General features: G+C 47.8%; 1 protein-coding gene across 5 annotated transcripts in view; it reads right to left on the bottom strand.

Moving 5' to 3' along the window:
* Positions 1-1,231: 1,231 nt before the first annotated feature.
* The window catches only part of COMMD1 (copper metabolism domain containing 1), a 69,132-nt gene continuing 51,088 nt past the window's right edge, over positions 1,232-19,275 (bottom strand). For 3 of the 5 annotated variants that reach the window (XM_032984206.2, XM_042796176.1, XM_032984207.2), the window contains one exon: positions 10,962-11,105. In XM_032984206.2, coding sequence (XP_032840097.2) covers positions 11,063-11,105 — 43 coding nt within the window. In that variant the 3' untranslated portion in view covers positions 10,962-11,062. Of the gene's footprint in view, positions 1,939-10,961; positions 11,106-18,574; positions 18,620-19,275 lie in introns of those variants that run through there. The other 2 variants (XM_032984205.2, XM_032984202.2) reach the window with 2 other exon arrangements.

Raw genomic sequence — 19,275 nt, 5'->3', positions numbered from 1 at the left:
GTGTGGCTAGAGGACACCTGGAGAGCATGGGACTAACCTGAGTGTGCTTCTGTGATCGAGGAGGATAAGAACACCAGATAAGAGGTTAAAATTTAAATAATAACAGGAGCCTAAAGATTGCTCCTGTGGCACATGAGCACTTCAGCAGCAAACCTGATTTTCAAACACTGAAGATAAGGAAAAAATAAAAATGCAAAGACAACATGCAATTGCAGTTGGAGCATCTCAGTTCCTCCAGGAATGAACCTGTTTTTTCCCACCTGGATGTTTGAGCCTGGAATTCAGCCGAGCAAAAAGTCTCTCCCAGGGCAGCCAAGGTTTGTCAGCAGAGATGTGAGCACATTTCAGTGGTCTCCTCACCCAGTCATTTTCCCCCACATTTCACCACCCCCACCCCCCCCACCCCCCCCACCCCGATACAAGCATGCAAACCAGCGCAGCAAGAGCAACCAGTACAGAGTTGTTTTGCTTCACTTCCCTTTGCTTTCATGCCTTGGTGAGATGGGGGAGATGCGAGTGGTATGTTCAGCTTTGGCAAAACCACTCGAGTTGAAGAGACTGGCACATCCATCCATGTCCTGCAGAGCAGCACTTTTTTTTTTTTTTTTTTTCCTGGAGCGCTGCAGCTCTTTCTTGCAGGCAAAGTGGGGCAGGATAGCGATGGCCGAAGGAAGCTGGCCCCTGCTACGTTGTGTGCTGTCATTTGCAAGCTGTGGGCAGGGCTGCATTGTGATCATATTGATTCACATCTGACAAGAATAATTACTGCCTGAGCTGCTTGGATTAAAGTCAGTGTTTCCCTGCTCTAGGACATACCTGCCTTTGTCAGGCAACGGCCGCAGTAACTAACAGCATTTTCCTCCCAGTGAGGGTGGCTTGTTTTCCTTGCAGACAGAAAGCACAGCAGTGCAGTGCAGGCAACAGGATGGAGGAGCATCCACATGAAATTCAGTTTCTAGACCAGCAGAAAAAATTATTTTGCAAACAACAAAAAAGCACCTGCTATGTACAAAACATCTTTTTTTTTTTTTTTTTTTTTTTGTGTCTGGGAAACACGAGCCCCTTACACCTCTCCTTACCTTGGCTCAGAGGCATCCCAGAGTGTTTTGCAGCAAAACCTGAAGAGCTGCAAAACTGAAAACTGCCAGGCAGTAGAGGCTGCAGCCGAGTCTCTTCAAAGGTGAGAAAATGATTTACACTTAGGAAAAAATGTACTGGAGCCACTTCAAGCTGAACCGCTTCCATTTTGCTTTTATTTTTTAGCAGATGCTGTTTTAAGCACCCGCAAAATCCCAGCTGTGGGAAAACTGCCAGTCCTCACATGTCACTTAGATTTTTTAAACCGTGTTAACTTCAGGCATCTCCTGGATGAGGCTCTGCTGCGTGATTTCCCTCGGACTCTCCCAGTGCCAGCTGGGGAAAGGCGACTCCGATTAAAACCAGCCCTGTGTCTGGAAGGGTGCTGACATCCAAGCTGGCTGTTTCTGGGTGGCGAAGAAAACTAAGCTGACACAGCGCGTGGGATTTTTTTTCAAGACGCTCCCAACAGTTTGGCGAAGCTTTTGCGGCTGCCACCAGAGCGAAACCCCGCTCAGCCCACGGGATGTCAAAGTGGTGGTGGTGGTGGTGGGGCCACAGCGAGTGTTTTGCCACCGGGGCTCGGGGCTGGCATGAGCACCAGGGTCTCCAAAACCGGGGTGAGGAGAGGGGCCCTGTCTGAGAGGGGCAGAGGTGGCTGGCTCCTAGGGCTGCGGGGTTGGGCTGGGACCCAACTGGGCTCTTTTGAAGCTCTCTCCAAGGCACTCGTCAGGCTCTATCCAGAGGGAGATCTGGATTCTAACCGGTAACATTTTTAAGGATATGACAAATATTCTGTATTTTAATTCTGCAATATTGTTTTTTTTAAAGAGCCTATTCTCTTTTCAAGTTGTTCACGGCCTGGAAAAAAAAAAAAACAAAAAACAAAAAAAATTAGAAATTACATCTGCTGAACGAGAAAAGCTGATTCTCCATTTTGTTTCCTCCACGCACTGGGTAATAATTTGGAGCTAATTCAATTCCTCCAGTGGGTTCAACAGGCATTAGGCTGGGGACACTGGCAGGACAGCAGTTACAAGCCCTGGTTTCGGCCCCGCCGCTACCCCCATCCTCTGTGGTGGCCCCTGGGTGCACGGGGGGTGCCCCGCTTGCAGAGCACCCAGGGGCCTCACTCCCAGCTGGGAAGCTCCCTGCCTCACACCGTCCGGCTGCCGGCGGCTTCTCGCGGGTGCTCAGGGCTCATCTGATTTCCCCCAGGCCCCACAGTTCCTCTGTAACCTCTTTTCGCGTATTTATCCTCATAAAAGCCACCTTGGAGTTTGCCAAGGTGCCGCGTTGCTGAGTCGTTACACACACTCGTTCCTGCCTGGACCTCTGGAGGCCAGCAGCACCACCCGGAGTGCAGGATGTGGCCCCTGGCGTATCAGAATTGCAACATATCAAAGAAGGAGATCAGAAAGCTTTTATCTTGTTATTGTAGGCTCCGCAGATAAACCTCAGAAATAAAAAACAGGGCAAAGGGAAATGAAATAATCCACATATTTAGTTTTAATATCCAGCTTCATACCTACAGGCTACTGAAAAATGACCTGGAGGGAATATACCTCCTGCATTAGGGCCTGAGATCAGCAACATAATCAAAGTGAATGAAGGGTTTTCTTTGTGTTGCTTGATGGAGAAATCCCTCTGCCATGGATGGGCTTGCTATAAATAAATAAAACTTCAGAAACCGGCATGCAGCACAGATGAGATCTAGCCTCATAAATTAGTAAACCACTGCCCCATGTATGAAATCACTGCAGGTTTTCTCTCTGATCCTGTCCATATATAACCTCCCCCATGTAAACAGTCCTCTGAAGTTAATGGAGCTGTACTAATTTGCAATGGCTGGGGATTAAGCCGTCGGGGTTAAGCATTTCTGTTGGCTCTGATTGCAGAACGTTGTAGTTACAGGACCGTAAGTTGACTCGGAGATGTTCCTGCTGTGGAAAAAAAAAGATCCGTGGCCATTACACCACGTCGCTGGTGGCCCCGTGGCGCAGCCCAGGTAGGAGCACTCTCCCTTCACCGGCCGTGCCCTCGGACAGAGGAATCCCTCTCCCCCCCTGCAGAGGAGGGTGCAGACATTTTGTCGGACGCTGCAATGTAAAGCTCGTTTCTCTCTTTCATTCTCACTGGGGACGTGCCAATGTTTTCCGCAGACCGTTTCATTACTATTATGCTGCTTGCAAGCATCTTAATTTAAATCACATTATAGATGCACCAAGGCAAAATGATCTATCCACAGCCTAAATAATAAAGCGGAGTGAAAAAATCCTTGGGCTGTGAGAGGCTAGAACAAGCACTAATTGAAATGTATAAACTTACATAAAATTATTTATAGAAAGGAGCCCGATTGTCAAAGGCCCTGAGAGAGCTGGAACATGGGAATGTTTGTTCTTCCTACAAAGAAGAATTAATTTATGCAAGTTTATAAATTCCAGTTGCTTTGCCTGCTCGTCTCCTGATCTGCCTAAGGACTTCTTGAAAGGCATTAATGGTTCCTGGCCGCTGCTTTTTGATGGCACTTTTTATCCTTGTACTTCTGCATGCCGTTGCCTCACAGGCTCTCGGAGCAGGGCATTAGCTTTACACACCATGTTCCTTGGCTGTAGAAAAGTGCATATTTGTCCTGAGGTTCTGCAGTTGTAAAATTATTTGAAGGGGATGCCTGGAGGAGGCCAGGGCTCACCAAGCCACCAGGTATTTTGCAGAGGGTGGTGGGGTGGCTGCTGTGTTTTGGGAGCACGGGAAGAGCCCTGAGCCACTCGCAGGCGGCTGGGATCAAATGGACACCTCTCTCTGCTTGAGCCTGCCATCTCCTCCTGACGGGGCTTTGCTTATTTCCTTCTTTCACTGCCAGGAACCCAGATGCCATGAAGACTCCAATGCTCTGCATGGTTTGGTTTGCAAGGCAGGAAGAGTGCCACTTATTGCTAAAATGCACTATATCCTATAATTTCCTGGTAATGCTGTATTCGGCCAGGGCTGCCAACTGGCCGGAAAGCTCAGGAAACATAGCAGAGAAATTACATAGCATCAAACCTAAATGATGAATGTTTCCTCCCAGGCTCTGCTCAGCAACACTATGGCTTTGGGTTTCATGCTGCAATTGCTGGTTTCCCCCCACCCCCCCCCCCCCATTCAGCCCTGTAAAACATCTCTCCGCAAGGGTCTGAAACATGTGCTGGCATCCAAAAATGCTATTTGTTCAATTACCTGGTTTTCCGTATTCTCCAAGATCATCTCATTATGAAAGCTAATGGCTGAGTGCCAGAGTTTCAGCGCAGCTAGCCACTAAGTGAATTAAAATGCAAGCTCCAAGTCACCTGCACCCAGGGGAGGTGAGAAACAAGAAAACCTCTTTGGAGAAATATTTCATACCGCCCTGTTGGCTGATGTCCTCTGACGGCACCACATTTCAGGGACTTCCCCTTGGGTCCTGCTTGCTGTGATAACACTGAGGGCCACTGCAAAATGCCCCAGGGCTGAACCCCCCAGGCAGGCTGGCTGCCCTGGCCTCCTCCCTCCCACATGCTTTCAAACCCGTTTTCCTGCAATTTCTTGCATTTCAAGATCTGCCTTGCTACCACCAAAAGGAAGGAGGGAGGGCAAGGCATTTGGGGGTTTGGGCATGGGGATGATCAACCCCATTATGTCTGGGATGAAAGCTTCATAGCAGCAGCCTCTTCCTACCCACGGATTTTGTGCTGGGACAGCAAGCTCAGGGGATATCCCAAGATAAGCCTACCCAAGTGGTACTGGCAGTTCAGAGGTGGATTTGCACCAGGTGAAGTCGTAGCTGCATCCCCCTTGCCACCTTTTCACGGGAGGCGAGACATCGTGTCCTCTGGGGGCTCCGGCAGCCCCCGGGGATCACCCGTGGGATTCATGCTGTTGGGAGCAGGCATTTTGGTTGGTGTACGTGCATCCCTTTTGAGGAAAAGGGAACTCATCCGCAGTTGTGGCGAGGTTTGGCTAAACCAGGGTGACCTTTATGGGTAGAAACAGCTTTATTTTGCTGCACGAAGGGGAGAAAGCATCGATGGCGATGGCTGCCTGTCTCCCTCCGCCATCACCTTTACCTCCCAACATGGAGAGGGGGGGCCCAGGACCATAGTCCTGCTCTCCATGTTGGATTAAACAGCACCCCGAGCCCTGCTTCCCCGGGGTCTGAAAATGATTTAAGAGATGGATTTTAACAGGTCTGGCTCCAAGTTGAGGGGGTCGTCGTCTATTTTTCCGATCGCAAGCCCCATGAAATGTAACGCATTAAAAAGTTGTCAGCGGCTGCTGTGAAGCACCACTACGTTCCCCCTGCCCCGCCGTCACCGTGAGGTACAGCCTTCTTAAAAAAGCTCCCTCTCTCCCTGGCACAGACTGAGCGCCTCTTTATAAATATTTGGAATAAATGAATGAACTGTTGAAATTCCCCAGAAGGGGAAGGAAACATTTCCGCGAGCAATGTGTGGCAAGTGTGAGTCACCAGGTAAAACTTCTCAGACACTGGCGCATCTACAAATGGTCAGTAGCTATCTAAATCTGGAAATCTCCTCAGAAAAACGGGAAGTGATTTCTTTTATCAATAGGTAGCAAAGAACTGGCATACAGAAAAGAAAATGTCTCAAACTATCAACCAGTTTATCAAAAAGTTAAAGCGCAATACAACGTGGAGGTCATGGACTCCAGCAAAAACCCTGCGAAGCACGATAGAAGCACAAATGTTAATTCTGATATTTACACCTGCAAAAAGGATCTGTAAGAAAGAAAAATAAAGAAATGTAAAATGTAATGAGACTAAGTAACCTGAACAATGGAAAAGTAACTCAACACCAATATAAAAATAAGTATGCCTCTACGTCTGCTGCTTTCTGAGGCCCAAAGCTTTACGAAATACAGCGCTTGCTTGGCATGGATTTGCAAAAACACGGTGTGCCTAAACTATATTTTTTTTCAAATACAGATATGCCTAGAAAAATACTGTAAAAATTCAGCAGTTCTGGGAATATGCGGCCCGAGACAAAAGAAAACTGTGCTAAGAGGAATCATCTTGCCAAGCAGAGGGTGAGTGCAGGGCTTGCCAATTGTGTAATGCGTGATTGAAGGCAACAGCACTTGCAGATATTTTAGGGAGCACCAGATCATAAACGAGTGGCAACTTGGAGGAATTCCCAGAAAACAACAAACGGGCGCACGAATAAATTGCAGGGCATTGTAGTGGTGCAAAAGGTGGTATCCGAGGAGGAGCCCGCTGAAGGTTGCAACGACATGTGGCTGCTGCTTGTGAGTCTTCAATAAGAAGTGGCAGAGCCTGGGAGGGGCTGCACATCTGGAGCTGCACATCTGGAGTGATCACGTACGTGGTGCCAGAGCTGCAGCCGCAGCCCTCACTCACCGCAGGGCAAATCCACCATGGCTTCGGCAACACAGGGCAGGTTAGATTAAATACCCAGACTTTGATCGAAACCAAGCCTGTCCCCGCTGGGCGGCACGTGGCAGTCCTACTCGCAAGTGGTTTTTAGTTGTCAGTAAACCAGGAAGGATGGAGATGGAGCAGCTTGCAGGCAGGGAGGGAGGGACGAAGGGGAGTTTTCTGAGGTTAAGGATATTGGAGCGTGGCACGAGTCATGTCCCAGTGGCTTCTCCAGCTGCTTTGGAGGACTGGGCAGGGAAACCGCTCCAAGGTGGGACTCAGGCAGGGGCCCTCCTTCAGCCCTTCCTCCTGCTGCTGCATCCCCCTCGTTTTCCTCCTCTGGCTGTGCTGAGCTGCTTGTGTCCCTGCTGTAAATCTACAAACTGCCCGGCGGGCTCAGCTGGCAGCTCGGGTCACGCTGCCGTGTGGCTGCTCCCCTGAAGGAAGAAGGAAGAAGAGGAGGTGATGGCCCTGGTGTCACACTGCTGGCAAGACTCAGCACGCAGGCAGGGGAGCTGGTGCCGGGGCAGGCAGCAGCGATCTCCAAAACAGGATGAGGCCCCTGTGGCCAACAGGGCCGTGCTGGGATGTCTGCTCGGGCAGACCCAGGCAGGAGGCCAGCATCCACGCGTGGTCCCAGCCACCGCGGGAGCCGCCCGGCTGTCCGGTCATGGTTTACATCTGGGCTTTGGGGAAGGGATCTGAAATCTCCCCTGAAGCACGTAAGCAGCAGCTGGGCTTTCTGGAAAATGGAAATTTGCCAACACCGCAGAGCTACTTAGCGGGACCATTGACGGCCAGTACCGTCCATGAGTCCCAACCAAAAGCCACGGGTGTTTGTGTCCTCCACTCAAGGAAGCAAAGCAGAGCAGCATCGGAGGCCTCTTCGCCTCCGAGTTCAGCCAGAAGTGGCCAATAGCTTCAAAGTTCTGTAGGGAGGGACAGATGGACAGACACGCATAAACCATCTCAGCAGGACGGCATGGGCCTGCTCAAGGGGGGGGGATCTGTAGCAGCTGGGCATTACGGCAGCCGGGGGATGCGCAGCATCCTCGGTCCCTGCCCACATCAGACCTCACGAAGCAGAAACAATTTTGGTGCCCAGTGACACTCCTGTGCCCTTACCAAGGGCTGGGCAGAGTGTGGTCCTTAACACACTCGGCTTTTTTTTCTCTTGTTTTGCACAGTAGTTGACAAAGATCCACCAAGAAGAAAATCAGGATCATTAGCTATTCAGGAGAGGGAGGATTAGGAAGAGAGATAAGTGGCCACCCCTAAAAACATGCCCTTTTTAAACTGCACCTTTTCTAGGAGTGTATCCAATTATTTCTTAAATGACCCCAATGTTTTTTGCCTCAGCCTCCTTGCCTGCTTAGCCATTTCACATATTTATTATTCTTTGCATGAAATAATACTTCCTGACATCTGTTCCCAGTTTGTTTCTCTTTAATTTCCATTTATAGCACATTTTCCTATCCTCTGACCATGTTAAAATAAAACAATAAGTATGTTTGACACAGTGCAAGTTACTTAAGATCATGAGCCTTCCCTGACCTTGATTTCTTTTTTTTTTTTTTTTTTTTTTTTTACGTGCTCTAAAACGCAGAAAAACATTTTAATGAACTTTGATGAAAAAGCAAGCGGGAAGCTCAGAGAATGGGCAACCACTCGGCATTTCACACCCGTGCGGGCAGCCGGGGCCCGGTGTGAGGATGGGTTGGTGGTTACAGTCCACGTCTCAGCTGGAGGCAGGCGGGGGGGAGCGAGGAACCGTGGGCTGCGCAGCCCCTCCACGAGACGGCGGGGAGAACCAGGTGGCCGTGAGCGACGAGGTGGCAGTGGGACAGGCACGGAGAGGGAACATTAATTCCCAGTGCAGTGGCACAAATTGGCTTGAGTGCTACTTTCCCCTCTGACCAGGCAGATGGGAAAAGGTGCCCTTCCCTCGCTCTGAAGTGAGAGTTTGCTTCCAAGCACAGTCTGGCAACTCCACAAGCAATAAATTCACAAGGAGAAGCAATGAGAAGTGCTTTAGTTAGGGCACAAGAACATTTTATGTTGTCATCTCTATCTTGGTACAAGCTCTCAATATAATTTTAACTCGGGAGGGGGTTAAGCTAAAATAAAATTGAAAGCATCAGTGTAGCCTCCAACCAAATGTGTGTGCACACCTTCCAAGTAAGTTTTACTTGACTGGAAGGTGTGCACTGGAAAACTTGCAAACCAGCAAGCAGGTATCATCATCTCCAGCTGGTCTGTCACCATTTTATGGACGATCAGGCAGTTCTTCGGCAGGGACCACCGTGCTCCATACAAGCGGTAGCCTGCTCAGCGCAGCCCCTCCAGGCCCTCCTGCACTGGTAAGCGGGTAAGTGTGGTTATGCATCCTGCTGTGACAAGGTTGCATCCCTGAACGGAGACAGCTGAAACTGAAAACATTTCTGCTCAGTCCTGCTTAGCCGGAAGGGCAGTGGTTGCTCTGCAGTTTGGCGTTACGGCAGAGATGTGCATGCCTGCAACAGCCAAGAGCCACAGGAACCTCTACGTAGCTTATCAGGCTCTGGAAGCCTTTTTCACACAACTATTTTATTGATAGGGCTTCAACCTGCCGGGTTGCCAAGGGCATTTTCCTTCAACCCGAATTCCAAGCTGAACACACACACACGAGAAACCCTGGGATTAACGTGGGGCTTTCTGAGGTCAAAACAAACATCACGACAAACAGCAGTCAGTGCCACCAAGCTAAACTGTGCTCTGACAAAGCACTGGCCTCTCAAACGAACCGTGCAGCTCGGTTCCAGGGCTGCACCACTACAGATTGGGGAGGGGGCTATAGTGGTGGCCCCCTGTCAGAACCTTCCCAAAGCTCCCCCGGCTCTGAGTCAGACCCAGCTCTGCCCCAGGGCCGAGCCAGTTAGTGATGGTGGCTGCGCCCCTGCGATAACATATTTAAGAAGAGGAACCTGGGAGGAGGAGTTGTGAGCAGGATACCTCTGCAAACACTGAGGTCGGTGGAAGGAAGGAGGAGGAAGGGGGGGAGGTACACCAGAGCAGAGACCCCCCTGTATCCCGTGGTGAGAGGGCAGGTCCACCCCCTGCCACCCGTGGAGGTCACTGGTAGAGCAGATGCCGACCTGCAGCCTGTGGAGGAGCCCACACTGGAGAGGTGATTATGCTTAAAGAAGGCCGGGACTCTATGGATAGAAGCAGCCCCCACTGTTGTGGTTCAGTGCTGGGAGGACTGTGATGTGTGAGGTTGAGCCATGCCGGACCAGCATGTGAAGAGCTGCGGCCCGTGGGGAGGACTCACGGCAGAGAGAGCTCGTGCAGGACTGCCTGCAGTGAGAGGGGAGTGATGCGGAGCAGGTGAGAATGCACAGAGACCTCCCCCTGAGGAGGAAGGAGCAGCAGTAACGCCCATCCCCTGCCCCTTGCGCCACTGAGGGGGAGGAGGTAGAGAAATCAGGAGCAAGGCTGAGCCTGGGAAGAGGGGAGGGGTGGTGGGAGGTGTTTTTAAGATGTGGTAATGCTTCTCACTGTCCTACTCTGTCTTTTAATTCAAATACTAACAACAACACTTAAAGTGATGTTCTTTTTTTCTTCCCCTTCCCCTCTTGACAGCAATGGATGAGTCATCCCTCCCTGTACCGGGATTCTGGAGCCTTTTACTTTATTTTCTCCTTCCCATTTCTGGGGAGGAAGGGGTGAGTGAGTGGGTGCACGGTGCTCAGTTGCCCTCTGGGCTCAAACCACCACAAAGGTCTTCGGGGAAGCAGGTCAGAAGTGGCTTTGAAGGATCTCCAGCAGGTCGCTGGATCAGGCGCTCAGCACGTGCAGGAGAGCTGCTCCTTTTGGGAAACCAGCACTTCCCACCACCCCAGAGATACTCCCCAGATTGTCTCCTGGCTCCCCATGGCATTGGGTAGGCGTGACTGAACAGACCAGCAAGGTTGGCCACCTCACACCCTTGGGAACCATTTACTCCTCAGCAGCAGAGCGGCTCACAATTAAAAATGTACGTTTGTGTGTCTGCTCCCTGAACTCGCTGCGCTTCATCTACTCTCCAGGGCTTTAAGCTCTAAGCAGGCAGAGTTCACGCAGGTGGATTTGTCCTATATAGCCCATGGTTTGGAAGGATAAACAGGAGTTCCTCCTATTGTCTCCTGCCACAACTGGCCAATTTACTTTTGCTGTTCATCTAGTCCAGCATTTACAGCATCTGGAAGACTCAAAAATTGATTGAGGGGAAAAAACAGAAAAGCTATGCTAAACTCAAAAGCTCGATTATGCAAAGCTTTATGCGAATGACGCTGCCATAGCCTTGGAGAAGAGGCCTGGAGGAGGGGACGGAGGAAGCTTCACAGTGAGACTTAGTTGTGAATGTGTTGTACAGTTATAACCAGGAATTAATAATCGTTCCCTATTTTACGTGCAAAAACAGGGATTATGAAAAAGTACTGAGGGCGATTCATTTTCTGAGTTGCAATCTCTTTATTTGCTGTAAGAGTTAAGTGGTCTGGGTCAACAAAGTCATGCTCTCCTCTATTTCCGAGAGTTTCTTCAGCATCTGGCTCACTTTGGCCTCATCGAACTCCAGACAGAGAAACTCCGATTCCTACAAAACAAAAGTGCAAGAACAACAGTTGAGAAAGATGACAGTTTTTCAGCCATAGAACAGAGGGGTGACAATGAGTTCTGGTTTCCTGATGATTTGTGTCCTGTGTCTCCTTTTTTCCCGGTACCACTTAAATAACCTCAGTAGACCCGAAGGTTGGCTATACACCTACCGAGTGAGAGCAGTGCGTGCCGGCAGGCCAGCCAGCGCTGCCAGGGAGGACGCAGGAAGGCTGAGCTCTGCCCGCCTTCCCTTTCAGTGCAGGCATCACTTTGGGTATCTCCTTAGCTGCAGGCTTTTGCAAAACTTGTAGACATTTCATTATATCTGAGACTTCCACTTTTCTTTCCAATCTGGTGCTGCAGACACTGGGAACTGCAAAGCAGTTGGAGCCACTGCACAAAGCTTGTGACACAGAAAAAACAGACTCAAAACGGGGGGAACCAAGAATCCGGAACAGAGTCTTGTACAGGACATTCCAGTCTGGAAATTCTGGAGAGTTTTATATTCTCTTACACATGGGCTCTAGTGTCAATTTAAACTTAGGAGGATGTTAAGAAGCAGCACGGATTTGCTCTGACAAGTCATGTCACATCTTAAAAAACTGTTATTCTTTGATAAGATGAACATCGGGATATAGTAAAAGGAACTTGTCGAAGGCCCAGAAAATAAAGAAAATATATTTAAAAAAATAGAATGAGTATACATACATATATATATATCTACACACATATAAAAAGTTCAAAGGATATGGAACTCATTAATAAACACCAATGTGAAGAGGCGTCCTGAGATCTCCAGTCCATTAGCCTTACCTACTGGTATGCCCCCAGTTACAAAGTATTTCCTATAGTGATTCTGGCAGACGAAATGTTTGAGATTGCGGGGAGCACAACTGTGTGCTACTACAGGTCGTTGCAGGTGAAGCACCATCAGCGACAGAGAAACAAATTGAAAATATTCGAAGATTAAAGTGCAGTCAGTATGAAGAGGGGTTTCCTTATGAGACATTGGAATAGTTTTAGTAATTGGAATCACTGTATATGCACTGAATTTCTATATGTAACACGGACTCTCTGGTGCTTATAAGAGCATCTCCAGGTTTCATCTGTTTTCTACCAGACTCAAATTTATATCACTATTTCAAAATACATTTTTTTCCATACAATTAGCATCTGCCCGAACCACCGCAACTTCATCCTTTACATTTATGGAATTACTAGTTAACGTACAAGGATAAAATCATCAGACAAATTAAACCCATCAATTTTTACTAAGTACATTTTAGAACTGCTACAAGTGTTTTCCCTCAGGCATCAGAAACAGTTTCACCTCTCAGATTTTGCCAAGGATTTGTGGGTTGTTTCATTTTCTGTAAGAACCAAACCAGCAAGTGAGATACAAACCAAACTGCTGACAGAGGCAGCAAAGGGATCATTTTGTGTGCAATTATCCAAAAGGCACTGCCAGAAGGACGCGAACAGGAGAGAAACGAGGAGCCAGAAGTCGGTGATCTGGAAGCTGAGCACGTGAAGTGCATGGAAGGGTTGTGCCGGGGCTTCTGCCCAGACACCAGCCACATGGGGAACCACCTTCCACAGCTCAAGGCGGAAATCAACACGGTGATTTAAACCTTCAAACTTGGAACTTTTTAAGAAGGAAGACCTCGTACGATGAGAGCGGTGTGCACTAAACGCTGCCGTCTCTCCCCTAATCCCGATTCTCGGGCACTGGTAAGTCACTTGCTGTAGCTACGCTGGATGAGTCAGTCTTCGTGAAAGGTTTATTACCTGCGAACAACCAAATCAGCCAACAGACCAAGGTGCAGAGATCAAGTTCTGTATTTAGTATGCGGGTGCTTCTGACTAGAAAAGGTTCCGTAGAATTAAGGTGAACTATGATTGAATGATGTATCAGCAAAGTTCGGTAACAGACATGTAACTAAGTATATGTAGAATATACAAATTAATATTAGGAAAGGCCTTTGCCTGAGCAAGAAATTATGCTCATAGACAGTATCCTATTAGAAACTATTACTGTAGGTTGTGGTGTTTTGTTTTTTATTTTGTTTTGGTTTTTAATTAAGTGTTCATCTCTATAATATTACTTAAAACATTTCAAACCATCACAAAGGTAGCATTAAACATTTGGGATCAATAACAACACAGAGAGGAATCTAGGGCTTAGAAGCAAGGGCTCTCTCCTTGTTCTTGACAATGGTTATTGACACATCTTATAGAAAATACCTTGTATAAAATATCTCTGCAAGCACAATTACAGCAAAGCATAATTAGAGCTGGTCACCGTGCAGAAAGAAAGTGTTTGGGGAACTTGACAGCTTAACTGCATTTGGCAGCGGGCTTTCTTGCAGTTTCCTGTCTGATCAAGAGTGCACTGAAAAAAATCTAGGCTGAATCTGCCTGAAGAAGATATGTTTGCAGGAGATTGCATAAGAAAGGCTGAATGAAACCCTGAAATATCTCTCTATATGTTCCTTGATTAAAGAAGCACTGCAAAAGTAAAATCTCAAGCAATCCATCAGTTAAACCCTGAGGCTTTGTGAAGCTGAAACCGGATCACAGACCCTTGCTGGAGTAAATCATTCTCCGCTGAAACGGGCAGAAGCGGGCAGTGTCAGCCCACCCGGTGCAACTGCTGCAAATCAGGACTGCAAAGCCAATGCCTCTTCACCTAACCCCCCCCAGTTTTAGCATCCTTCTTTTCCCAGACCTGACTGGCGAAAAGTTCGAGCTCACTTTCACAGAAGAGCTAATGCAGAAGCTTTTCTCAACCAACCTAAAATCACCCCGGTATCCGCAACACGTTACAAGTCTTGTTTCACAGACAACATCTGAAAACAGCTCCTATCTCCATAACCTGACCTCCCTTTCCTCAACACGCGTGCCACGGCCACGGGCTGATTTCTATCTTGACCTGTCAGGGAATGAGCTGCGGCACCACACCACACAGCCCTAGGTCACAGTCCTTGGCTGAACGAACTCCAAGATCAAACTCCCGCCGACTTCTGCGGCTTTCCAGCCACGGCTGCACACCTCAAGATGCGTGAGCCCATCAGTGGCCCTCCCCCGGCCGGGATGTGCCCGTTGCAGACTGCAAACTCTGCAGAAGCTGATTTTATGGCTTAATCACACTGTTTGAGTGTGAATGGACAGGAGAAGACCGAAGCTCCCAGCTCTTGCAGAGATGTTTTTGCATGAGCCTAAGGCATAAAGAGACTTTTTTTTTTTTTTTTTTTTTTTTCTTTTCCCTCTTCAGGTTTTGTCAATTAAAAGGAATGCAAATTCAAGCAAAGGGACACTCTTGGATTACACTAAGTCTCTTCATGACACTTTACAGAAGTGTAAGTGTACTCATTAAGCATACTTTTATCTATAAAGCAGCTAAAATTTTCCTATGTGGACTGGACAGTATCTAAATAGTTATCACGCTCTCATGTGGACCACCCTAAAACGTGATTGAGCGGGCTGTAAATTGGGCACTTGGAATTGGGCTTTAGTTTTATTTAATACTTTGTTTACATCCTCCACAAAGTTCCAAAGAAGCAGAAAAAAGGAAGAAAAAAGAAGATGGAGCTGTGAAATTAAAAGTTCCCATCGCTCCCCTAAGGTGTCCTCCAGGAGCAAGACAAAATTGGTGTCTCTGCTCCTTCTCAGCAAGAAACAAGGCTTCCCTTTTGATACTTCCTGTAGAAATTTTCAGCCCACTTGGATCTCTTGTAGCTAAGCAAACCCAAAATGGCATGAATCATTCATTAAAAATAAACTCAACAGCTAACAAACAAGAACATCAACAGGCTACCAAAGACTTACCCGAAGTCACCAAACACGCGTTGATGGTGCCATGAGCCTCTTCACTGGAAGGGGACCTGCTGTGGTGAATGTTCTATACCCGAAGCACGAGTAGCAGCAGTGCCTTGAAGCCCCAAAGCATGGCATGCTTGCCTACTAGACCAAAATCAGCTTAGCCCTTCGTGGAGATGGCTGTGGTCGTTGGAAAAAGGCGCGCGTATGCGCACGAGGAGGGTTGTGAGGGCGTGTGCAATGGGAACGGCACGTGCATCCCCACCTTCAGGTTGGAAAGCCAAGCTCGACGCTCTCAGAAAGGTGTGAGAATGGATGTCCATGTCCTGTGACCACCTTGGGTTTCTCCCCCCATGCCTTCCCACCCCTCCTCCCATTCCCCCCCTGAGCCTGGGCTGTAAAACGGAGCTGCAAAGCAAACATCCATAAAACTTAAACTCCCCCCAGCCATGATTTAGGTCTTCTAGGTTTTTTTTCTTTTTCAGGAACAAGAGAGAGCTGCAAAAATATTTATATGAGACCAAGAGAAGCACAGCTTTCTGTATCTCAGTAACTACACTTAAAAAACCATGTATTTTTAGAAAACCAATCCTCACACATTCAAACTTAAAAAAAATACTTTACAGTTGTTCTCTATTGCATCAGTTTGACCAGCTACTTGATATGGTTCCCAGCAACTTTGACACATCCGGTATTTTTCAGTTCTAGCCACTATACTGGAAGAACAAAAATAAAACTCTCTCGGAATTCATGTATCATGTTATTCTATTCATTTCCACTTGATTCAGAGATCTCCTAAACCACTCAGCATTCAGGGAACTTGGTCACTGCCAGGACTACAACATAAGTTGGTGGTAAACTTGCTTTGGATCCCGAAGTGTCTGGACTAAGGCTTGTTCCATGGGCCAGGCTGGTGGCTTGGGACATCTCCCAAGGCAGAAGTTAGGGAGTCAGCTTTGCTAGCAAACGGTGGTCGTGAGGGAGATGCTGGTGTGGGTGCAATCAGTGGGGTGCCATGCCTCAGGCTCGATGGCCCAAGGACAGTCAAGGTTGCTACGTGCGAATATTTTCCTACTCAGGTGGAAACAGCTCGGGCAAAACTTTGAGAGAAGGAGAACCCTGCACCAAGGGCTAGGAAATAAAAATTGCTCAGCAACTGAACAAAGACGCCAAGGTGTTAATGACAACCTTAACAACTCACAACCCAGGTGGGTCCAAGGGACCGGGGGCTTTCTTCCATTAAATCAGAGAAGAGCTGCCAAGCTGAGAGCTGGCTACCAGGAGAGCAGGTCTCCATGGTTCAGCAGAGGTGTCACGGGCAAGGGGAGAGGAAGCCAACTTCACCTTCACCCAGGGAGCGCTCTACGCTGCTCAAGGAACTGAGACAGAGAGAAGTGCAGGGTTTGCCTGGTTAGATGCTATTTCATATTCATATTTGAAACCCTACGCAGAGAGAATACCGGTGATGCTGTCTGTGTGCCCGTCCTCACCTCTGAGGATTTTGGATATGCCCGGAGCAAGTGCAGGGCCCACAACCTGTGGGAACAAGCCCACTCACGACTGCTTGATTTGGGGACCCCGGGGGCCCCCAGGCTCTGGGTGCCACTGCCGAGAAGGGACCGCGGGAGAAGCACTGCTTCAGATCCTCTGGAAGTAGAATGGCAGAGATGCCGCAAACTGGGACCCACGGAGCTTGTGCTGAGTGACCCGGGGTGAAGGAGAAACCTCAAAGACACCCCATGACGGGCAAGCACCAGCCAGTGCACCAGTCCCACGTGTAAAAGCCTTCTCAACTTGGTGCAGTGCTCTTAAGATCATTAATCGCAAAGGAACTATCCAGTCTTCCCTCCTATTCCTCACCAGGGATGTACTTTGGAACGAACTACTAGGAAAGCCAACTCTTTAGATAGTGAAAAAGCACCAACTTCTGATGCCTGCATGCAAACAGACAGACAGTCAGCCAGGTAGAGACATGGACTTCTGTACTGAGGCAGCTGCTTCCCGTAACAATGTGAGAATCGTGGTTTCTTGGGTCTTAGGTAGAGGAAATGCAGTCATTTGCTCTGCAGAGGCTGAAATTCGATGTAATTTAACTGCTCTGGAAGATGTTTTATTCTCCTGGATTAGGTTTTGCCTTAGATTAGGATATTTTAAGGATTTATCTGCCCCTTGCATATGCAAAAACCAAATCTGTAATGTCACCAGAAACCCAACTTGCCTTCAAACATCCTGGTACCTTTCACTGTGATTAAGAACCCACATTAATTTTCAACCATCCTAATTTTTTGGGTCAACAAAAACATCAAGTGATTTTGGAAAGGACTAGCTGATAAAACAGTTTTACATCCATAGTTATGCATTTGCTTGCTAGCAAGGAAGTCTTGTTATCCTTATTAGCAGTTTTTGATACTGCAGTAAGCAAAGTGCTTTACTTACGGAGGGTTTTTTCTTAATTAAAAGAATTGCAGAAGCCAGAATTTCAATAAAAGTTATTAAAAATGGAGTAGAGTTCAGAAGTGTTGCCTCTTGTTTTTGGGCTGAAGCCCAATCATTCAGTGATACATGATTAAAATAAAAAGGAACTTATTTCTCCACTTCTTAATTGGATGTGTGAAAAGGTGAACTTCTGGCATAACATTTCCTACAAAAACGAGTTTTGCTGCTTTTTAACAACTTCTGAGTTTCTCATGGCTATGCAATAAATAACCATGGTTTTGCTACTCCATGTCACTTTTCCTTCCGGACCACTGAATGTTCTGCAGCCAAGCAAATCTCCTACCTCGTCTGTTAACCAGGAAAAACACCAAACCTATATTATATAAGTAATTAAGTGCATCACTGGTAAATAAAGACTCCAGAGTCATGACTGTCAAACCTCTCAGCATTTTAGTAAAACCAGCGGGGAATACCTCAAAAATGATCTCATATTCTACCGTGATATGCTGGGAGAGAACCACCCGAGCTGCTGCCCCGGTCTCCTCTGCAGAAGCCGTGGTGGGCACCCACGGACTGCATCGGGCTGACGTGCCGTGGGTGGGCCAGCCCCCGGTGACCCGTGGTGGGAGCCTGGGAAGAGGTGAGGGGAGGTGGGTGGGAGAGCCCGGCGGGGTTTTACCGCTCCCCCCATGGATGCTGCCCGCTGCCCAGCAAGCACACCCAGCTGCGGACACCCTCCTGCTGCAAAATCAGGTGCCAGGCATCCTATTCAGACAGGCCGGTTCTTTGTAGCAGGGAAAAGCACCGAAATATAGAGGAGGGCAACCTCCCTTCGGAGGATTTCAGGCATATTTATATGTCTGGACAATATGTCTTGTACTTAGAAGGAACACAAGGATATTTAAAGCCACGCGCATTGCAAGCTAACCAATCATTTTCTTTCAAACAGAATTATCTCTGTAAACATGCATCTAAAACCCACTTTTGACTTTTATTCTAAGTGCACTAAAGAAATTGCAGGCTTTGCTGACATCAAAGCAGCAGGGCCAGGGTTAAACTGGCCACGTATTAATACCAGATGCATATCTTACAATTCACAATACAAGCAAATTAGGTAGCAAACAGAAAAGCCAGTGGGGGGTAAATAAAACAATCCTGGGGAAAGCTGCTTGGTACAAGGAGCCAGTCACTAAGGCATCACGCAAGCCTTACCTTGTGGTCGGCTTCCATCACACATGAGCAACCACGACAGCAAACCTGCATGGGAATTCAAAGCACACTCATCTTCAGCTACACCCACAGGCAGAAACAAATGTCACTTTGTTTCCAAGGAATTAATTAAAGGGAAAAGACAAATTACTGATTTCAGAGTAAATCCAGAGCCTATCATTTACAGACACTGCTTATCTGGAGTAGAAGGAAACGTATTCATGGGTTTAGATATAACCTGCTTCAGCAGCATGATTTAGGATTACCAAAAAATCTCTTGGTTTATCTGAAAATGTCAACTCTATCGCTTCCTCCAAAGTTGCTAATTCCATTTAAATACTATTTTAGTAAAAGACTTCCGGGGATCACCCTGTAAGTAATACCACAAGTCACAACTGTAATAGTATTTCAACAGGAAAATCAATAATGTCCAACTACCTCCTCAGCTCCCACATTTCACACCCTGCTACCCTTCTGGAGGTACCGATGCTGCCGTGGGTGCGCTTTCCCCTTGCTGGCTCAGCACCAGGGCAGGATTTGCCTGTGGCGGTACAATCCAGCTTCCCATTCTCACAACCAAGAATTGCACGGTCTCAGCTATCCGTTTTTAAATTGCTTCATCACTGAAAGATTATAACTGTAGTTGAAAAGAAAGTGGCTGGAAATAGGCAGTGAGGAAACCGAGAGAACTGGCAGAGGGGTAG

This window comes from Tyto alba, unplaced genomic scaffold (genome assembly GCF_018691265.1).
Source record: "Tyto alba isolate M040663 unplaced genomic scaffold, T.alba_DEE_v4.0 Super-Scaffold_22, whole genome shotgun sequence".
NCBI lineage: Eukaryota > Metazoa > Chordata > Aves > Strigiformes > Tytonidae > Tyto > Tyto alba.
Note: the sequence above shows the minus strand (reverse complement) of the source record. Positions and strands in the feature narration are given on the sequence as shown.